We start from the raw sequence: 24,365 nt of genomic DNA on the forward strand, positions 1-24,365 counted from the left end.
TAAATAATAATTTTATTTACTACAAGTACATGGTATACAGTCCTAGCTGACATCAATGACATACTACTATATAGAAAGCCACTTGTTATGCAGAACATTTCGGGTAAATTAAGTCCTTGTCCCAGGATGCGACCCACACCGGTCGACTAACTCCTAGGTACCATTTTACCGATGGGGTAACAGACAACCGGTGTCAAGAAACACGCCTAATGTTTCTACCCACGCTGGGAATCAAACGCAGACCTTCCCCGTGTGAAGCGAGAGCTTCAGTGATCAGGTCACGTGGCACCATAGCCAGGAAGGTTGAATATTATTATACCTGGAGTTTACCCGGAGAGAGTTCCAGGGGTCAACGCCCCCGCGGTCCGGTCTGTGACCAGGCCTCATGGTGGATCAGAGCCTGATCCACCAGGCTGTTACTGCTGGCTGCACGCAATCCAACGTACGAGCCACAGCCCGGCTCACTCACTCATTAAAAAAAAAAAAACCACAAGCGCTGATATTGTAACAGTATCCTAAACGAAAGTAATGTGGAAATTATCAAGAATTACGTCAGATTCCGCTATGATACAAGTAATTTTACATACACGACTATATTGCCAGTGATATGGAAGTCACTAACAATTACGGAGTAACTATCCACGAGAAAACGGGACCATTTAAAGGGACGAGAAAACGGGACCATTTAAAGGGACGAGAAAACGGGACCATTTAAAGGGACGAGAAAACGGGACCATTTCAAGGGACGAGAAAACGGGACCATTTCAAGGGACGAGAAAACGGGACCATTTCAAGGGACGAGAAAACGGGACCATTTCAAGGGACGAGAAAACGGGACCATTTCAAGGGACGAGAAAACGGGACCATTTCAAGGGACGAGAAAACGGGACCATTTCAAGGGACGAGAAAACGGGACCATTTCAAGGGACGAGAAAACGGGACCATTTCAAGGGACGAGAAAACGGGACCATTTCAAGGGACGAGAAAACGGGACCATTTCAAGGGACGAGAAAACGGGACCATTTCAAGGGACGAGAAAACGGGACCATTTCAAGGGACGAGAAAACGGGACCATTTCAAGGGACGAGAAAACGGGACCATTTCAAGGGACGAGAAAACGGGACCATTTAAAGAGACGAGAAAACGGGACCGTTTAAAGGGAAGACTTCTACAAGTTATACTCTGGAAACGGGGCTCATTAAAATAAACTCATTTAAAGAGAGGCATCTGTAATTACAAGACGGCCACAGTTATTCATCCCACGGGATTCTGAGAAACTCTGGTTCAACCTTCAGAAAATGCAGGAACAATAGGTTCTAATTCCTCGGTGTGGCACTACATTTAAGACAGTCCAGTGCAATCGTATAAGAGTCACATTTTTGACTGTGTACTATTACCTCAACTAAAAGCTCATCTAATTTGAGCAACCCTCTACTGATATTGCATAATGAAGGCTTATCATGCATAATAATTGCCGATTCTACAATATTCCTTTCAAGTCAAGAGGAACAAGGGAAGATGACTTTTGCTTCCTGCCAGTTTGCCGGGTTATTACAGGCTCTAATGTTTTCGAAAATCGCGTTCGACTCCTTTTGATAACTGACACGTTACTGTAGTTTAGGTTATTACAATATCAGCGCTTGTAGGATTATTTCTAATGCAATAATAATCAACGTTTCTGGCTATGTGTACTGGTATGCCTGGGGGCATTTCCTGTTCCCTTCTCTCTCTCTCTCTAGTGAATACATCCTATGGAATCTTATTAAATCGGACATCCTCCTTTTTTCTGCAACTTTGCAAGCTCCTGACGATGTGCTGATTGTAACACGAAAGGACTAGAGCTATCATTCTACGCCCCCCGTGGTTTTGCATCCTGTATCGCTTGGTTTGCGATATTTGCATAACATACATACATACATATACATACATGCATATACATACATACATATATCGCTAGCGCACTCAGCTCACACACTGAAGTCCGGGGTTCGAATCTCCTTCGGCACGGTTGGAAAACATTAGGGACGTGTTTCCATAAGACACTTGCTGTCCCTGTTCACCCATTAGTTTAAAATGGGTACCTGGGTGTTAGTAGACTGGTGTGAGTCACATCCTGGGACAAAACTGACCTAATTTGCCCGAAATGCTCAGCATAACAAGTGGCTTTCTATACAGTAGTATGTCATAGATGTCAGCTAGGACTGTATACCTTGTATATGTACTTGTAGTAAATAAAGATTATATATATATATATATATATATATATATATATATATATATATATATATATATATATATATATATATATATATATATCTATATATATATATGCAAAACAACCACTCATAGTTCCTTGATAATGTGAGTAGTCACGAAAGCGCTTGGAATTTCTCTATTCTTTCAGAGTGGTTGTTTTGCATATTCTGAAATCACCTGTTTACTGTGATCTTATTGCATATATATATATATATATATATATATATATATATATATATATATATATATATATATATATATATATCAGTGTTGTGAGGGCTGAGGTAACGATAACACTCACCCTTTCCACCACACTCGTCGACCTCTCATGCCGTTGAAGATGTTGAACTGAGGACGTCTGCCCATGTTACCTGGAAGACAACACGTTGCTCTCCAGTGCTCAAGTGTAATGCAACACAATGCAACAATGTTAAGTACAATATATCACACTGCAGTGATAAATACAGTGCGTATATATGAATAACTAAAATATACTAGACAGCAGTGCTCAATATGCTGTGTAATAAGTGCATAAGAATATACCATGTAGAAGTTCTCTTTATACCATGTAGGGAGTGAACAAGTAACTACTGATCATGATACTCATCAGCTTTCAAATATTATAATGCAACAACCAACAACAGCAGCACTGAAACTACATCAAGTGTAAATATTTTTTCCTGTAAGCAACACTCAACAGTCAAGAATATCAGAAGTCACAAGTTGTGTTTGAAATATAGCCATGACACACACGTATATACAAACTTCTAAGAGATGTATCACAAGCAGGAGCAGCTTTGCTCAGTTACAGAAACATTATGAAGTATGACCAAGGTTGTATCACCAGATGTGCAATGATTAGCATTCATGAGCACACACAACACTGGCAACACACAATACTGGCAACACACAATACTGGCAACACACAATACTGGCAACACACAATACTGGCAACACACAATACTGGCAACACACAATACTGGCAACACACACAATACTGGCAACACACACAATACTGGCAACACACACAATACTGGCAACACACACAATACTGGCAACACACACAATACTGGCAACACACACAATACTGGCAACGCACTAGACTGCAAGAAGGCCTTCGACACAGTTCCTCACAAGAGGTTACTACAAAAGCTAGAGGATCAGGCACACATTACAGGAAAGGCACTACAGTGGATCAGAGAATACCTGACAGGGAGGCAACAACGAGTCATGGTACGTGACGAGGTGTCAGAGTGGGCGCCTGTGACAAGCGGGGTTCCATAGGGGTCAGTCCTAGGACCTGTGCTGTTCTTGGTATATGTGAATGACATAACAGAAGGGATAGACTCAGAAGTGTCCTTGTTTGCAGATGATGTGAAGTTAATGAGAAAAATCAAATCGGACGAGGATCAGGCAGGACTACAAAGAGACCTGGACAGGCTACAAGCCTGGTCCAGCAACTGGCTCCTTGAGTTTAACCCTGCCAAATGCAAAGTCATGAAGATTGGGGAAGGGCAAAGAAGACCGCAGACACAATATAGTTTAGATGGCCAAAAACTGCAAACCTCACTCAAGGAAAAAGATCTGGGGGGTGAGTATAACACCGAGCATATCTCCTGAGGCGCACATCAATCAGATAACTGCTGCAGCATACGGGCGCCTGGCAAACCTACGGATAGCGTTCCGATACCTCAGTAAGGATTCGTTCAAGACTCTGTATACCGTTTACGTCAGGCCCATACTGGAGTATGCAGCACCAGTTTGGAATCCACACCTAGTCAAGAACGTCAAGAAATTAGAGAAAGTGCAAAGGTTTGCAACAAGACTAGTCCCAGAGCTAAGGGGGATTGTCCTACGAAGAAAGGTTGAGGGAAATCGGCCTGACGACACTGGAGGACAGGAGGGTCAGGGGAGACATGATAACGACATATAAAATACAGCGCGGAATAGACAAGGTGGACAAAGACGGGATGTTCCAGAGAGGGGACACAGACACAAGAGGTCACAATTGGAAGTTGAAGACTCGGATGAATCAAAGGGATGTTAGGAAGTATTTCTTCAGAGTAGTCAGGCCGTGGAATAGCCTAGAAAGTGACGTAGTGGAGGCGGGAACCATACATAGTTTTAAGGCGAGGTATGATAAAGCTCATGGGGCAGGGAGAAAGAGGACCTAGTAGCAATCAGCGAAGAGGCGGGGCCAGGAGCTATGAATCGACCCCTGCAACCACAAATAGGTGAGTACAAATAGGCGAGTACACAATACTGGCAACACACAATGCTGGCAACATACACACAATACTGGCACCACACACAATACTGGCACCACACACAATACTGGCACCACACACAATACTGGCACCACACACAATACTGGCAACACACACAATACTGGCAACACACACAATACTGGCAACACACACAATACTGGCAACACACACAATACTGGCAACACACACAATACTGGCAACACACACAATACTGGCAACACACACAATACTGGCAACACACACAATACTGGCAACACACACAATACTGGCAACACACACAATACTGGCAACACACAATACTGGCAACACACACAATACTGGCAACATACAATAAAATACTGGCAACACACAATACTGGCAGCACACACAATGCTGGCAACACATACACAAGCTCAGAAATTAATACACTTAACGAAACAGCAGAATGGGTTGAAAAATGTCACTTGAAGCAGTAAAACTTACCGAAGGGAAAGAAGGGGTTGAAACTGAAGAGAGGAGAGTAGTCAGCATCATAATCCTGGTCTACGTCGTCAGGTGTTGCTAGTGTACCTGACGTCTTCTCGTACCTGGTACCATCCAGTGGCTGACCCTCATCTTCACCCTCATAGTGAACCTACATCAGGATACATGATCATTACAACAGAGGTACCTAGTGAACCTACACCAGGATACATGTCTATTACAACACAGGTACCTAGTGAACGTACGCCAGGATACATGACCATTACAACACAGGTTCCAAGTGAACCTACACCAGGATACATGACCATTACAACACAGGTTCCTAGTGAACCTACACTAGGATACATGAATATCACAACACAGGTACCTAGTAAACCTGCACCACGAGATACATTATCACTACACCCTACACCAGGATGTATGTCCATTACAACACAGGTACCTAGTGAAACTACACCAGGATACCTGACCACTACAACAGGTTCAGTGAACCTACACCGCTATACATGACCACTACAACACAGGTTCAGTGAACCCACACCAGAAGATACATGAATAACGCAAGAGCATCGTAGTGAACCTACAATACACACACACACACAATACCTACCATACATACCTGGATGGTAGTATCTAACCTACCTCAGAGGTTATTATTAGACAAACACCTGACCAACTATATTTAATGAACTATAATAATAATAATAATAATAATAATAATAATAATAATAATAATTTGGGAGTTTTCCTAAATTCTAAAGGGTCGTATAAAGGACTGATCCAAGGAAAGTGAAGACTGCTCCAATTGCTGGGAGCAAGAGCCTGGTTAGCAGTCACTGAGTGCACTCACCTCGAGACCATCATCAATACCATCACCCAGGTTGCCAGAGATGGCCTCCACGCCAATGGGAGGTACGTTGCTCACTCCCTTGTTCCTGGGCCTCATCCACAGCGGCAGTGACAATTCCACCTGCGGGATAATACAGTTATTACCATTATTGATCACTGCAATCATTACTGATCATTATACACAATCTCGCCTAATGAGGGTCTCTACAGGAACAAAAAATAATAGTCTAATTAGAATATTGTTGAAAGTAGTTTATTCCTGTGTATTATCGATAATGTCAACGTATGGTTCACTTATATATATAACACGCTGGCCGACTCCCACCGAGGCAGGGTGACCCCAAAAGAAAGAAGAATCATTTTCATCATCGTTCAAAACTTTCACCATCATTCACACATCACTGTCTTTGCAGAGGTGTCCAGATATGACAGTTTGACGTCACTAAACAGCAAATATCCCAACCCCCTCCTTTAGTGCAGGCATTGTACTTCCTACCTCCAGGACTCAAGTCCGGCTAACCGGTTTCCCTGAATCCCTTCACAAAATATTACTCTGATCACACTCCAACAGCTCTTCAAGTCCCAAAAACCACTCTTCTCCATTTACTCCTATCTTACACGCTCACACATGCCTGTTGTATGTCCTGGCCCCTTGCACACAAAACCTTTTTACTCCCTCCCAAATCGTTTCCTGGGACGACCCCTACCCCTCCTCCCCTACAGATTTACACACCCTCCAAGTCATCTTATTTTGATCTACTCTAAATGACCAAACCACCTTAAATACACCTTCTCACCCCTCTGAATAATACTTTTAGTAACTCCACACTTCCTAATTTCCACACTACGAATTCTTTGTGTATTTACACCACACATTGCCCTTCGACACACCATCTCCACTGCCTCCAGCTTCCTCCTTGCTGCAACATTCACAACCCATGTTTCACACTCGTAAGTGTTGGTACAACTATACTCTCGTACATTCCCTTCTTTGCCTCCGTGCATAACGTTTTTTGTCTCCACAGACACCTCAATGCACCACCCACCCTTTTCCCTTCATCAATTCTATGATTTACCTTGTCTTTCATAAACCCTTCTGCCGATAAGTCTGCTCCCAAATGTTAGAACACATTCACTTCTTCCATATTCCCTCCAATCTGATATCCAATTTTTCTTTACTAGCTTGTTTGATACTCTAATCACCTTACTCTTATCTATGGCCACTTTAAACTTTCTACTTTTACACACCCTCCCAAACTCGTCCAATAACCTAAGTAACTTCCCTTCAGAATCTCCCAAAAGCACAGTATCATCAGCAATAAGTAACTGCGTCAACTCCCATTTTCTATTTGATTTCCCATGATTTAATCTCACCCCTCTGCCCAACACCCTAGCATTTACCTCCTTTATAACCCCATGTATAAATGTTAAACAATCATCCTAAGACCTACTGTTACTGGAAAGTCTCCCCCTCTCTCCTACATACTCTAACCTTATCACTATCTTCATAAAAACTCTTTACAGCATTTAGTGTGTGTGTATATATATATAATGTGTGTGTGTGTGTGTGTGTGTGTGTGTGTGTGTGTGTGTGTGTGTGTGTGTGTGTGTGCGCGCAAACCAATCACATGGGGAAGTTGAGTGATAGCACTAAGCCTTTCACGTTGCAGACAACACTTTTTCAAGTGCTTACAACAGTGGAAAATAATGGAGACTAGCTCAGGTGTGTTTATGAAGGCATCCTGCTCTTCCTTCGCAGGACGCTTTCATAGACACATTTACCTAGGCCGTTCTCCATTCCTTTGCATCTCTTATCGCTTATCCGTGATTATTGCACCACACACACACACACACACAAAATCAGTGGGCACCTTATTACGTACACCTGTACGCCAGGCAGCACCTCAATGCCTAAAACCACGCAGGCGTGGTCGAGAAGTTCAGCTACTGTTAAGACTGAACATGACAATGGGGAAGAAATGTGATCTTAGTGACTGGCCGTTTAATGAATATTGGTGCCAGATGGGGCTGTTTTAATATCTCAAAAATTGCTGCTATCCTGGGAATTTTACGGATAACAGTCTCTAGAGTTTACAGAGAATGGTGTGAAAAAACAAAACATCTAGCGAGTGGCAGGTCTGTGGGCGAAAATTTCTTGATAATGAGAGGTTAGAGAATGGCCAGACTGGTTGAAGCTGACAGAAAGATGACAGTAACGTATATGTGTTACAACAGAGGTATGCAGAATAGCATCTCTGGACACACAACACATCGAAACTTGAGTGGATGGGCTACAGTAGCAGATCACACCGGGGTCCATTCCAGTCAGCTAAGAACAGGAAAGTCTACAGTGGGCAGAGGCTCACCAAAACTGGGCAGGATTTCTAAGGAATGTTTCCAGCATCTTGTTCAATACATGCAACAAGAAAATTTAGGTTGTTCTGGGGTCAAAGGGGGGCCCCCTATGTAGTACCAGAAGGGTGTACCTAACAAAGTGGCCACTTAATGTATAATACAATACCGTATTTCGCGGCTTATAAGACTTGTTTTAGTTTAAGTGGCTCGGCATCGGACGTAACTGGGAGAGCTACAGCCCACCCCACACCCCAAACTTATAGCTCCTGTCACTGACCTTCAGTTTATAGGACGCGGGGTGATTTTTGGAGACATGAAAAAAAAATGCGTCTAATAAGCCGCGCAATACGGTACATATACATGTCGCGCCTAATAAGCAATTAGGCCAAACTGCCTAAGCACTGGACTTTTACATTTGAAAATGTAAAAATAATTTTGACCAAACCTAACTTATAAACCTTACTAAATATATCATAGACTAGTTTAAATTTCTCATTGATCTCAAACACTAACTTTTTCTCGTTATGTTCAGACTATTTTCGTAGATTTGTGCATATTTGGCAGAGACCAATAGCTAGGATCAAATTAATAGTGTCCTTAACGAAAAAATGCTGGGCAGATATCTTTAATAACATGGATCCGAGCCAGTGTCTAGAAAGGATCACTTCTGCAGCACTAGAAGTATGCTCAAGGTACATTCCACAAAGGAAAAAAACAAGAGAAGTTAGAAACAGAGATAACCCTCTACAGGAAAAGGAAAAGAATCACAGAGTTCCTCGTGGGTGTTTGACTATCTAAAATGGGTATGGAAGCACTGGCCAGGGAAACAGAAAATAGTGAACTCAAGTTGAATGAATCCGAGTCCAGGAGAGAGAGCTAAAAGTAATTAGTGAAATTTAAAGGAATTCAAAATATTTCTTCTCGTATAGCAAACCCAGGGCCAAAGCCACATCCAGTGTCAGGCCCTTGCTCAAGCAAGATGGAACTTAAACTAATAACACCAAAGAAACGAGTGAAATACTGAAGTCTTAATATAACTGCTCTGTGAACCCTCAAACAGACTACAGGTCGACAATCTGTAAGAATTCATCACAAGTCTCAAAACTGTCAGTATGTCCAAAATTTCTGACATAACCCTAACACCACCGGACTTTGAAAGCAACTGACAACTTGCCCTTGCAGTCTACTCCAGGCCCAGACTCGTGGAACTCCATGTTCATCAAGAACTACAAGAACCCTCTATCACGTACCATAAATATTCTAGAGGTGAGCCTAGACATGGAGGTCATCCGACAGTCCTTAAAAACGACGGAAATAGTCCGACTCCAGAAAGGTGGCAGTAAACCAATACAAAAAAAAAATCAAGAGAGACAGTATTAACGTCCCATATCAAAAATCTTTGAAAGGGTTCAAAGAAGCAAGATCGCCAACCACTCTCATCCCCAACAAATGCACAACCCACAGCAGCATGGATTTAGGGCAGGTCGCTCCTGCTTTTCATAATTAGTGGACCACTTTGATTATCTTGGATATACTGAAGGACAAACGGAATGCTGATGTAGTTTACACAGACTTTGAAAAAACCTGCAACAAGTGCGATCATGATTTAATTATGCACAAAATGCGTGCAAAAGGAATAAATGGAAAAGTGCGCAGATGGATTTTTAACTAACCAACAGAATGCAAAGAACAATAGTAAACAGAGTTAAAACAGGATGGCTTAGTAAAAAGCTCTGCTCCCCACAATACTCCCCTCCCCTCCCCTCCCCCTTCCCTTCCCTTTCCTCATATCATTTCCAAACGACACTAGAACCTGCACGAGTGTCAACAATTGAGAACACTGTAAATCTCCAGGTTTATATAAATCAAGTTTTCCAGCAGATAGCAAAAACAATATAATATTCAATAAAGATAAATTTCAGTTACTCCGTTATGAAAAACTTTTAAGAAATAAAAACTGGAATGACATAAAACATACCACACAACAGAGCGAAAAACTGATGTGAAGTACTAGGCATGATAATGTCAAGAAGATTTCATCCTCAAGGATCACAACACTCAGCCACAGCACAACACAATACAGCATTGTGAAATTGATGGGCAGGAGGTATACCCTACTCATGGGCAGGAGGTATACCCTACTCATAAAACCAACCTCTTTATAAATTACTCAGTATGCACACACGCATATTCAAATTACACCAAAGTGGATAGGCCACTACCCTTTTATAACCCCACCTACCCCTCCTCCCCCCCAACCTTTCTCAACTTCCATCCTTACCCATCCTTCTCCCCCCCCCTCCCTTCTTACCAAAGCTCTGGTCAGAACCTCGAACCAGCCACAGCCCCAAGGAAAATTACACGACGGAACGCTAAGCCAATAAAGACCCTCTAAGTCACTTGTTCTCTCTAGGATGGAATATTACTGTACACTAACAACCTCCTTTTATGGCAGACAAAATTGCAAATCTAAATGTATGGAGAATTGTAACTGCATTGTATAAGTTCTGCCAGGCACCTCAATTACTGGGAAGATTCCATGGAGTACTCCTTGGGATGCAGCAAGACAGATGCTTCATAATTTTTAACTGGAAAATCAGAGGGATCGATCCCAAATCTACACACAAAAATCCCTCTCTACAAAGCTAAAAACTCAAAAAAGATGCAGGGGTGCCATGATTACACTTAAAGGCCCAAGACTGTTCAGAAGCCTTCTATCATACACAAGGGGGATTACCAATAGACTCTTAGCTGTCTTAAAGAGAGAAGTGGATAGGTTCCTGAAGTCAGTCACTGACCAGCCGGGCTGTGGTTCGTATGTTGGAATGCATGCAGCAAGCATTAATAGCCTGGTTGATCAGGCCTTAATCCACTGTGAGGTCTGGTCATGGACCAGGCTGCGGAGGGGGGCCTTGACCCCCGCAGGTAGGGACATGATTATTACCAAAACTATGCGGTAAACCACCAGGGTCATACAGCGCTGCCCAGGTAGGGACAGGGAAATGACTGGACAGACAACCACTAAGATGGAGGGCCTCGCCAGAAAGTGTCTGGAGGCTACAAGGTTTGTACCTAATAAGTGTGAGAAGTCACGACAGAGAATCCAGCCGTCAGTTGTGGTAGGCCTATACGAAAAATCTATAAAAATCGGTAAATGAGTTCAGCTTATCGAAAAACAGTTCTTAAATCTAGTAACATTTTGGTGTATGTATCATCTGTATGATAATCCTAAACGGAGTTACCGCAATTATAATAAACGATATAATAATATAAATTGCGGTAGGCCTATACATGAAAATCTAGTATTTGTTGTAACTTCATTATTTATGAATTTTTACAACAGATATTTTAAGGTCATTGTTCTACAAACCGATGTTAAAATATTGGCAATAATGTCCTCCATGTTTGCATGCTATTAGTGTCAAGAGCAAAAAATAAAAAAATAGTAGAGACATAACTAAAGATTTTTGTGGGGACTACAAAAGACGTATACAATTTTAGATACTCGAAAAAAAAAATGGCATTGCTTCATCATTTGTTAGTATCCAAAATTACTGACATTGCAAATATTTCAACTGGGAGATATAATTGTTGCCATGTCCAAATTCTGAATTTATTTTTTTACTTCTTTATACATTGGACGATCTTCGTGGATTTTTTCCTCATATACTTTCAGTCTATATTAATTTTTTTAACAAAATAATATAAAGAAATAAAATTCGAAGGTTACTCCTTAATAAGATCTGCGAAGAGGACAAAGGAAGGTACAAGAGATAAAGTACAGAACACAGATGGCAGCAAAGAACAGGGACGCAGCAAAACAGTGAGGAATGAATATACAAGGATAAGATAAGCTTTACGTCAGTTTGAGAATAACATAGCAGCAAAGGCCTAATCAGAACCTAAACTACCATACGGTAATATGACTGAAAGATCAATGAAGCTGAAGAGGGAGGGACAGGAACTGAGAAGGTGATAGAAAAGTTTGCAAGTAGTTAAGCAGAATGTTTAAGGTAGTATTCGCTGAGGAAACAAGAATTGTATCAGAATGTATATAATGAATAGAATTTATGTTATCCAAAGAAGAAGTAATGAATTTACTAAAAGTGTTAGACACATCAAAAGCAATGGGCCCTGAAGACGTATCACCATGGATACTGAAAGAAAGAATGGAAGAACTGTGTGAACCTATAGCAAAAATCTACATACCCTGGAGACGGGAAACATACTAGACAAACAGAAAACAGCAAACGTAATCCCAATATACAAGCACGGAAGACAAGAGGCACTGAGTTATGAACCAGTACAATTGACAATATCCTTTACAGTTCTTTGAACAGTATACATCAGGAAAAAAATGGTTGAACATCTAAAGGGATGAAACCTTTTACAGAAAGCCAGCATGGATATAAGGACACTAAGTCTTTCCTCACTAACTTACTCGATTTCTACGACAGAATAACAGAAATTAAGCAAGAAAGACAAAGGATGGGTTGGCTGCATATTCGTGGACTGTAGGAAAGCATATAACATTGTACCTCACCTGAAATTTATTCACAAATTAAAGAATACAGAAATACGAGGTAAAATCCTAAAGTGGATCAAGGAATACCTGACAAACAGAAGACAGAGTGATGGTAAGAGCAGATGTTTCAGTGACGGTAAGAGCAGATGTTTCAGCGATGGTAAGAGCAGATGTTTCAGTGATGGTAAGAGCAGATGTTTCAGTGATGGTAAGAGCAGATGTTTCAGTGATGGTAAGAGCAGATGTTTCAGTGATGGTAAGAGCAGATGTTTCAGTGATGGTAAGAGCAGATGTTTCAGTGATGGTAAGAACAGATGTTTCAGTGATGGTAAGAGCAGATGTTTCAGTGATGGTAAGAGCAGATGTTTCAGTGATGGTAAGAACAGATGTTTCAGTGATGGTAAGAACATATGTTTCAGTGATGGTAAGAGCAGATGTTTCAGTGATGGTAAGAGCAGATGTTTCAGTGATGGTAAGAGCAGATGTTTCAGTGATGGTAAGAGCAGATGTTTCAGTGATGGTAAGAACAGATGTTTCAGTGATGGTAAGAACAGATGTTTCAGTGATGGTAAGAGCAGATGTTTCAGTGATGGTAAGAGCAGATGTTTCAGTGATGGTAAGAGCAGATGTTTCAGTGATGGTAAGAGCAGATGTTTCAGTGATGGTAAGAGCAGATGTTTCAGTGATGGTAAGAGCAGATGTTTCAGTGATGGTAAGAGCAGATGTTTCAGTGATGGTAAGAGCAGATGTTTCAGTGATGGTAAGAGCAGATGTTTCAGTGATGGTAAGAGCAGATGTTTCAGTGATGGTAAGAGCAGATGTTTCAGTGATGGTAAGAGCAGATGTTTCAATGATGGTAAGAGCAGATGTTTCAGTGATGGTAAGAGCAGATGTTTCAGTGATGGTAAGAGCAGATGTTTCAGTGATGGTAAGAGCAGATGTTTCAGTGATGGTAAGAGCAGATGTTTCAGTGACGGTAAGAGCAGATGTTTCAGTGATGGGAAAGTAACTAGTGACGTTCTCCAGAGGAAAATTAACTATGATTATTTTTGCTCAGGATGCAAAATTAATGAGAAAAATACAGACTGAAGAGTGTAAATATAGACAACAGGTAGACCAGAGACAAGTGCAACAATGGTCAAACAAGTGCTTATTGCAGTTTAATTATAACAAGTGCAGGGTAATGAAAAATGGAGATACAGTGAGGTGGCCAGAGACAATACAGTGAGGTGGCCAGAGACAATACATTGAGGTGGCCAGAGACAATACATTGAGGTGGCCAGAGACAATACATTGAGGTGGCCAGAGACAATACATTGAGGTGGCCAGAGACAATACAGCTTGAGGCAAGAAAAATCAGATACCGCTCAAGGGGAAAAAAATCGTGGAGTGGCCATCACAGTGAATATATTTCTAGAGGTGCGCATAATTTGAAAAGCATCTGTAGCATATACGAGGAAAACTAATCTCAAAATTGTCTTCAGAAACCTCAGTGGAGTTACACCAATACATAAAGGTGGTGACCCTACAGACGTAAACAACTATAGGCCAATATCAAACTTACCATTGCTATCCAAAATCTTCGAGAAACTCGTGCACAGGAGACTATAATCATTTATAACATCACAAAACATACTCAACCCCTGCCAATTTGGATTCAGGAAAAAAAGCACTAATGATGCAATTATAAAAATGCTAGACCTGCTTTACACAGCATTGGAAAATAAGGAATATCCGCTAGGAATTTTTATTGACCTAAAAAAAGCGTTTGACACAGTAGACCACGGCATCCTACTCCACAAACTTGACCACTATGGTATAAGAGGCCATACGCTTGCATATTTTAAATCCTACCTTTCTAATAGGTATCAATATGTCACCATTAAAGACACAGCCTCATCAATACGGCCACTTGATACTGGAGTTCCGCAGGAAAGTGTCCTTGGTCCCCTGCTCTTCCTTATTTACATCAATGATCTTCCAAACATATCCCAACACCTGAAACCCATTCTCTTTGCTGACGACACGACTTATGTCATCTCCCACCCTAATCTTGCCACCCTCAACACCATTGTTAACGAGGAGCTGCTCAAAATATCGACTTGGATGACAGCCAATAAACTTAACACTTAACACTGGCAAAACCTACTATATTATGTTTGGTAGCAGAGCAGGTGTTGCGCAACTTCACATTAAGATCGACAACACTAATTGCCAGATATAATGAGGGCAAATTCCTTGGCCTATACCTCGACAACATAAGTTTCAGCACCCATATCAAACAACAAAAAAAGTATCCAAAACGGTGGGGATCCTCTCCAAGATACGATACTACGTGCCGCAAACTGCCCTTCTCACACTATACCATTCACTTGTATATCCATACCTCACCTATGCTATCTGTGCTTGGGGTTCAACTGCAGCAACACACCTAAAGCCAATAATAACCCAACAAAAAGCCGCAGTAAGAATAATCACTAAATCCCATCCCTGGCAACACCCCCCCCCCCCCCCCCACTCTTCATAGATCTAAACTTACTCCCTGTTCAGAACATCCACACTTACTACTGTGCAATCTGTATCTACAGGACCTTAAATTCCAATATTAACCTTGACCTAAAACGCTTTCTTGATAGTTGTGGCAGGATCCACAGGCATAACACCAGACACAAACATGTCTATGACATTCCCCATGTTCGACTAAACCTTTACAAAATTTCAATTTATTTCAAAGGACCTAAAATCTGGAACACCCTACCTGAAAACTCTAGAAATGCAGACACATTCATCACTTTCAAAACTACAGTTAGAAAACATCTCCCTGATACACCCCGACAACTAACTACATGATAACCACCTGGTGGTTCACAATTACACTCACTCGCCCACTGGCTATAAACCCAGAAATACTAATCTTAATCTTAAAATAATAAATCCTAACTAGTCATAAGTTTGCCTATGATACTCCATTATAGACACTTTGTATTGTGCCAAAACAAAAGCATTCACATTGCTAAACTCACAAATTATGATGTAGTCACTTAGCCTTAATACCATAATCTGTAAGGATTTAATGTTAAGAATTAATCTAAGTCTGCCCGAAATGCCTAGCCATGCTAGGTGTCCTAGTGGCCCCCTCTGTAATTAGTATTTTATAACATGTAAACCACACAATACCCAAAACCTGTAAACCCCACGTTGTAACCCTTATAGAGAATAAACTTGAACTGAATTGAATTTAGGACTCGACACGACATACTGTATGTTAGGACTATCAGAGTATGCAGCACCAGCATGGAGCCCTCACCTGATAAACATATACAAAAAAAAATAGAAAAGGTCGAAAGGTTTGCAACAATACTAGTCCCAGGGAATTACAAGACTAAAGGAACTAAATCTGATTAGAAGAAAGGATTAAGGGAGAAATGATTACAGCATACAAGATACTCAGAGACCTTGTCATAAATGATAGTGACAGACTTTTTGAAAGGAGAGGCATAGGGAGAGAGATTCATATATGGAAACTAAAGGCAGAAGAGCTACAGGGATGTTAGAATTATTTTTTTCTGAAGCAGGGTGGTAAAATGGAATGCACTAGATGAAATGGTAGAGGCAAAGTCCATACACAGTTTCAAGAGTAGGTATGACAGGGCCCATGGACCCAGGAACCAATAATACCGGCGATTGTGGTTTACGAAGCGGGGTCAGGCGCTGAGACTCGACCCCAACAAACACATCTTAGCGAGTACACATACTGTTTTAAAGATCATTTTCAATCGGGCACACAAACCAAGACAGATACTAGCGAGTCTAACCTGTTGCTCGATCCTGTCTGAGAGTCTGCCGAGCGTCGTGTCCAGGGAGGAGGAGAGTCGGTCCATGGCGTCCTGCAGGCTACTCACACGCGCCTCTCCCTGCCATTGCCTGCAACACCACACACACCATGTTATACTTTTATTATATTCATGGGTAAGCGCTACACCCGTAAGGGTTATATAGACAACATACACAGCCATTCATCTACTGACTTAAATTCTTACCTGCAAGAAACAGAGGTAAATTATAACGGAGATTCTTTATCCAAGCTTAACCCATGCAAATTATAAAACCATTATCATTATTTATGCTAGCTAATCTTTATCTGCCTTTCCATCATTTCCTTGGATCAAGAGCACTTCACCAGCACCAGTGGAGCTTTATCACCTATAAGGAAACCTTCCAACAGAACATAAGGCCACTAACACATTTCATTAAGGACACATAATTATCTTGAAACTTATGAAATATTGAGCACAACAGGATACATCTGCTGCCACATTATTACACTTACATAGAAAGGGTTACAAATATTGTGGAAATTTTTTATAATTTTCTTGTAATTTGTGTGTATGAATTTATGGGGGATAATAATGTTTATCTGTAACTGCGTAATGTGTATCTTCAGTGACTTTTAAAAGATGTTCTGTGACAAGAAATAAAAAAATATTAGTTCTTATATTCTGTAAGGAGTTGAATAATTAAAGTGAAAATGTTGCAATTTAGAGGAAAAATGTAGTGCACACCTGGAAGTGTTATCAGATTAAAAAGATGTATTGGTATATCAAACATAAGAGCAACGAAAATGGCGGAACGTTGACGGTAATAAAAGTGTTGCAGAGTGTATTGGCAATAAGAGACGACCATGAAATGACTGAATATAATAGGTATCTGGAAGTGTTTAGATACGTACTAACCTGGCCATAATAAGGCGGGTAATGAATTATAATCATGGGGAGCGCTAAACCCGTAGGATTATACAGCGCACGTGGGGGGGGAGGGGGTGGAAGGTATTCAGACTGAATTCAGGGAATCGGAGCATAGATCTAGCTCCCTAAATCAAGAGCCCCTCACCAGCGTCAAGGAGCCTCCCTTGAAGTAGGTTGGTAATGAAGATAATACTGGATGCGGTGACCGGACATGATCATCGCGTGTACCTACAGTTATTTAATTTCGCCTACTCATATAGTGTCAACCCACCAAATAGGTACGGTAACTATACTGGCCAATATTTAGCATACCTGCCTGCTAGGGAGGCGTTAGGATATATCACCAAGATAATAACTTGGTAATTCTTATGGTCTGCATTTGTCACACTCAAGTTTTGCGAAAATATGAAAATGGTGTGTATAATCAGTTTAAACCGTGGACCAACAAGTTACTTAAGAGTTGTCAAGCAAAGTAATTTTTCAGTAATATGTACAGTCCACAATATTAATTTCAAGAACTGAGGTGGGCATCGGAGGAGGGACAGTGATGTGACGCGCTGAGGTGGGCATCGGAGGAGGGACAGTGATGTGACGCGCTGAGGTGGGCATCGGAGGAGGGACAGTGATGTGACGCGCTGAGGTGGGCATCGGAGGAGGGACAGTGATGTGACGCGCTGAGGTGGGCATCGGAGGAGGGACAGTGATGTGACGCGCTGAGGTGGGCATCGGAGGAGGGACAGTGATGTGACGCGCTGAGGTGGGCATCGGAGGAGGGACAGTGATGTGACGCGCTGAGGTGGGCATCGGAGGAGGGACAGTGATGTGACGCGCTGAGGTGGGCATCGGAGGAGGGACAGTGATGCGACGCGCTGAGGTGGGCATCGGAGGAGGGACAGTGATGCGACGCGCTGAGGTGGGCATCGGAGGAGGGACAGTGATGCGACGCGCTGAGGTGGGCATCGGAGGAGGGACAGTGATGCGACGCGCTGAGGTGGGCATCGGAGGAGGGACAGTGATGCGACGCGCTGAGGTGGGCATCGGAGGAGGGACAGTGATGCGACGCGCTGAGGTGGGCATCGGAGGAGGGACAGTGATGCGACGCGCTGAGGTGGGCATCGGAGGAGGGACAGTGATGCGACGCGCTGAGGTGGGCATCGGAGGAGGGACAGTGATGTGACGCGCTGAGGTGGGCATCGGAGGAGGGACAGTGATGTGACGCGCTGAGGTGGGCATCGGAGGAGGGACAGTGATGTGACGCGCTGAGGTGGGCATCGGAGGAGGGACAGTGATGTGACGCGCTGAGGTGGGCATCGGAGGAGGGACAGTGATGTGACGCGCTGAGGTGGGCATCGGAGGAGGGACAGTGATGTGACGCGCTGAGGTGGGCATCGGAGGAGGGACAGTGATGTGACGCGCTGAGGTGGGCATCGGAGGAGGGACAGTGATGTGACGCGCTGAGGTGGGCATCGGAGGAGGGACAGTGATGTGACGCGCTGAGGTGGGCATCGGAGGAGGGACAGTGATGTGACGCGCTGAGGTGGGCATCGGAGGAGGGACAGTGATGTGACGCGCTGAGGTGGGCATCGGAGGAGGGACAGTGATGTGACGCGCTGAGGTGGGCATCGGAGGAGGGACAGTGATGTGACGCGCTGAGGTGGGCATCGGAGGAGGGACAGTGATGTGACGCGCTGAGGTGGGCATCGGAGGAGGGACAGTGATGTGACGCGCTGAGGTGGGCATCGGAGGAGGGACAGTGATGTGACGCGCTGAGGTGGGCATCGGAGGGACAGTGATGTGACCCACTGCTGCTAAAACCCCACTTGGCTCCGAGATACAACTAGTATTAGTAGGTGTAATCTGTTTTAGATGTGAGAGTTCTCCCCAGTTATGCGTGTGTAATGTTAATTCAGGATTGTACCTGTGAAATTCATCCACATAATTTCTCACAAATAGTGATGAAATCTGTCAGCCTGAGCTGGGAGACATCAGTAATGTCAGCTTCATCGGGGAGACTGCAACAGGAAAATAAGGCTATAGTTGTAATAATGTTGGTAGAATTACTGACAATGTGTTTGGTAAAAGGACATTGTTAACTAATGTTACTTTTTTTGTGGCAAAGTTTCGCTCCTCATAAGCTTTATCAAAGAGTTCTGGTAAATGCTTTACAAAGATCCTGAAGAGCGAGACATTGTCACACTAAAATGTCACATTAGTTACACATGCGTGTCCTTTTATCTAACAAAGTGAGACTATCGTCAAGTAATCCATTAGAGGTTCACCAACTACAGCAGCTTCAAAGGTTTCCTTCCAGAAGGAAAAAATGCACACATGCTAATTCACATAGTTGTATACATTATAAACATAACCATACTAAATTCGTAAGGGTCATACAGCGTTGATAGTTTCATACAAAGCATAAGTGGCATGCTAGTACCTTGAAGGGGGGGGGGAGGGAAGAAGGGAATGCCTTGAAGCCGGGGCAGCGCTCTTCAAGGAAATCTTGGTACCCCTTTGATCAAATCTGATAAATTCCCACTCCCCAGGTGTTGTATAATTTTGATAGCCCTTGTGGCTTAGCGCTTTTTTTTTATAATAATAATGTATCATTTTGACGGGTTTAGCGCTTCCTCATAAGTAAAATAATCATGTTGAGGCGAGGGGGTTCAACCAGGCTAAGCGAAGGAGTGCCAAACTTCATTCTCCAACACCTTGTTGCGAAAGCTGAGACGGGCAAGGAGGTAGGCAATCCAAGAGAGTGGTGCATAATCAGGATAATAACCAGCTTCACAGCCACTGCTAAGCATGTAGCATATGCAATTTAAGTGTCTTGTCTGTCATGCTTGTGAGACTCAAGGTTCTTTGTGGATAACAATTAGCTATGCTGAGATAAGCTATGGATCTTTTCAAGTCGTTCTAACACTAGTCCCAGTAGTCTCTGTCTTTCCTTACTTATATTTTTGAACTGGCTGAGCTCCAGCTCTTGGGTACCTCCTGCTACAATTAAACTGACGTTCTTCAACCCTGCCCCCCCCCTGAGGGTGAGACTGACAATGATTACAGTAAGAATCAGTGTTAGTTAAGCTAATTAGTTGGATTTAAAGCCTATGGCCACACAAAGGATCGTGCAATGTTAACCAGCAATCAAGTACACTTTAAACACTAAGAGAGTGTATCGTGTTTCATTAACGATCTTGAGTCATCTAGTTCTTTGGATCGAGGGCCCTAAACCATCAAGGCTCCATCCCTTGAAGGAGCTCCAGAAGTATTGTTATTCAGCATTATAATCACGTCGAAGCACTAAACCCATACGGGTCATACAGTGCCTGGGAAATGAAAGGCAATCGGTTTGATCCAAGGAAGGAGGTAGTTTAAATTCCCTGCATTATGAGACCTTCACCAGCATCAAGGTACCTACCTCCACTGAACGGTCATGCAGTACAGAAAGTATCACCTGCTGCATCCTCTCTATCAGTCCTGGGGAGGGAGAGTCCTTTCTGTCTCACAAACATGTAAGACAGCAGATAAATCGCAACTTCTACTCATATTCTTGTATAATCAAAATTATCAGCAATAGTTCATATTCCTTCAGTATCCTTCTCCCATTATAAATGACCTGGTCTGAGAGGCCACGGGATCGAGGATTCCAGCAACTATTAGCAGGTCTATAATTCTTCGACCCATCCCCTTAATTAACTCGCATAAAAATCTATGTGGATTTTTCACTCAAGGTTAGTAACCATTTTCTCTATTAGGTTAGATTAGCTTAAGTTGCCTTAAGTTACCTTAGGTTCCATTAGCTTAGGATTCGTTAGTTTAGGTTACGATAGGTTAGCTTAGGTTGATAGGTTATCTAATAAAAACAATATTTTTTTATCGTCGTGGTATAAGATAAAGGCGATGAAAAGTTGTACTGCGCGAACCGAAAACTGGCAGCCACTGAGCGTGGTAAACGTAACTCAAATTTTCAGTTTAAGGTACTTTCACAACCACCTATCTGACTCTTTACGACAGTGAAATAAGAATGTGCTGCATTATATCCATTTTTCCCCCCTCCCTCCTTTTTACCCTTCTCAATACTTGTGCTCTTTCCTTTCACCTTTCCTCCCTCGTTCTTTCCTCTCCCTCCTCCCTCTCTAAGGCTTCCTTCTGTCACACTTAACCATAACGCAGCTGTGGCGAGATTACAACACCACTGCCAGGCACGATATGTTTACTTGCCAAACTTAGGCTCACCTCCCATGATATGGAAATACGACGAGATAATGTGTGCCCGACAGTGCGTGGGCATACAACTGATACACTGAAGTACATGAAAAAAGTAGATAAGACTATTGCTTAGATCGATTTGCTAATGGTAACCTGAAACACGCTGCTTGGTTTTTATGGGTTATTCACCCTCTTAGGGAGTTAATAATCTTAAGAAACTAGGGTAGCACAGCAGAAGGCTGTCTCCTCGATCTCCACCCTCTTGTAGCAATGCAGGCTTGAAAAATTGAGTTAAGAAAGCTGCCTAGTCGTGCTGGGAAGTGTGCATGCTTGTTTAATTGGGAAGGAAGGATGAATAGAGTAAGCTCTGCTGCTACCACCACTACGACTGCCAAGATTGCTGCTGCTGCCACCATTGTTGTTGCTACTATTACCACCACCACCCGGCCAACATTACTGCTGACACCACTATTACCTCCGATACTACTATAATTCATACCAACTTTAGCAATGTTACACTACTGCTACCAGTACCGTTGCCACTATACAGACCCGGACGGGCGACAGGTAATCACGTTTAATCCAAGATTAGCTCCAATTCCTTGGATCAGAATCCTTCACCAGCCTCGAGGCATCCTGCTAGAATGGCTCGAGTTCCCTGCAGCTGCAGCCTGCAGAGGAACTCGAGCCTAGAAAGATAAACTAGTTACTAGAGTGAATATCCCATGACTGCTAGGTCAGACGGGCAGCCCTAGGAAGTGTTGTCACCCACATGACTACTTGGCCAGACGGGCAGCCCTAAGCAGTAAAGTTACTCGTCTGACAAACAGCCCAAGATATGCAAGTGATAAACATCTCAGGTGCGCGCACACAAAGACTGGTATAAATCACGCAGTAGATTTATATATATATATATTATACACACACACAGTCTTGCACATTTCTGTGTACAAAGTGTATATATATATAGAGAGCAGTGTATATCTAGAACTGTCTGCATCCCTCTGTACTATATATGGACAAATGCATACAGCTATGTATATACACATGCACACGGCTCTAGGTGTATATACGCCGAGAGCTATATTATCTGTATAGACAGCTGTCTGTCTCGGTGTACGTACATAAGGAACACTGCAGCCGGCCTACTGGCCCATGCGAGGCAGGTCCAATTCACCTATCGGCTTAAGCCACTGTCTCAACCTAGTCACGTCAGGTCACATCCCTGGAGCATGGCATCAGACCCATTGACACAAGCTAGTCAGGTCCAACTCGCACCCACCCACACCCACTCACGTATTTATCTAACCTATTTTTAAAACTACACGTTTTAGCTTCTATGATGGTACTCGGGAGTTTGTTCCACTCATCCACAACTATTACCAAACCAATGCTTTCATATATCATTCCTGAATCTTAATTTTTCTAACTTAAAAGCATTGCTGTGAGTCCTGTCTTGGCTAGATATTTTCAGCGCACCATTTGCATTCCCTTTATTTATTCCTGTTTTCCACTTATATCCCCCTAATTCTACGCCTTTCTAGAGTGCAGATTTAGGGCCCTCAGTCTATCCTCATAGGGAAGATTTCTGATACATGGGATCAACTTTGTCATCCTTTGTACGTTTTCCAGTGCAACTATATCCATTTTGTAATACGGTGACCAGAGCTCTGCAGCATAATCTAACTGAGGCCTAACCAAAGATAGAGTTGAAGAACAACCTGACTCCTATTATTTATGCATCTTGATATGAAGCCAAGGATTCTGTTCGCTTTATTGGGTACACTTATGCACTGTTGTCTTTGTTTTAAATTACTGTTAACCAGAACTCCCAATCCTTTTTGCAATCAGTAATATTAAGATATACATTTAGTTTATATGTGGCATGGTTATTTTCCTGTCCAGTGTTTAGAACTTTGCATTTGTCTATATTAAACTGCATCTGCCACTTCTCCGACCACTGCATCAGTCTATTCAAATCTTCCTGGAGTGCTCTGTGTCCTCTTTAGAATGAAGACGGCCTATTTTGGTGTCATCGTCAAACTTTGCTTGTCGCTGATTATTCCCTCATCTATGTCGTTTATGTAGATTATGAACAAGGGACCCAACACTGACCCCTGTGAAACATCGCTCGTGACCCTTCCCCACTTTTTATCCCCATTTATACATGTCGTAGGGGTTCTTAAAGGAGATTTGAGGGTTGAAGGTAGACACACTTGTTGGATGGTAACGATATATATTGTCAGACTGTGATAATGGGAGATGGAGCCCAGCCTGCCGTGTCTGTGGAGAAATTTTCTCCAGGAGGGGGGTATCAGCCCCCTTCAGCCCTTCAGCCCCCTTCAGCCCTCTCAGCCCTGAGGGGCCACTCAGAGGGGGCGAGCGTCTTGTTTACTGCTAGAGTGAGTAATTGATCACAGATGCCGTATGCGTGGTCAAGTGACCTCTGCTCCTTGCAGGGGTGTTACAATGTGTATTTTTATAAGAGACAGTACATCTCTTATTTAGCAGGACAATTAAGGAAAATCCTGCTCCCACTTTATTACCATAGTAAAGATATTGTACATTGTTGTCTATGATTAAGACAGCAAGAAACAAACATTCTGCTTTGCTTCATCGAGGAGGTGACAAGGATGCAAGGTACTAGGTCAGCGTTTTTTTTTTTGTGCTGGGGGCAGAGACGGCATGGAGCACTGTGGC

At 42.7% G+C, this 24,365-nt stretch overlaps 1 protein-coding gene across 1 annotated transcript in view; it reads right to left on the reverse strand.

The window, feature by feature from the left end:
- The window catches only part of LOC128694980 (transforming growth factor-beta-induced protein ig-h3), a 143,603-nt gene that overhangs the window by 101,314 nt on the left and 17,924 nt on the right, over window positions 1-24,365 (reverse strand). The window contains exons 2-5 of the mRNA XM_053785374.2: window positions 16,530-16,638; window positions 5,836-5,955; window positions 4,986-5,136; window positions 2,558-2,627 (exon numbers count right to left, since the gene is read on the reverse strand). Of these exons, the coding sequence (XP_053641349.1) occupies window positions 2,558-2,627; window positions 4,986-5,136; window positions 5,836-5,955; window positions 16,530-16,638 (450 nt within the window). The remainder of the gene's footprint in view (window positions 1-2,557; window positions 2,628-4,985; window positions 5,137-5,835; window positions 5,956-16,529; window positions 16,639-24,365) is intronic.

The sequence above is a fragment of the Cherax quadricarinatus genome, chromosome 2 (genome assembly GCF_038502225.1).
Source record: "Cherax quadricarinatus isolate ZL_2023a chromosome 2, ASM3850222v1, whole genome shotgun sequence".
In the NCBI taxonomy this organism is placed as follows: domain Eukaryota; kingdom Metazoa; phylum Arthropoda; class Malacostraca; order Decapoda; family Parastacidae; genus Cherax; species Cherax quadricarinatus.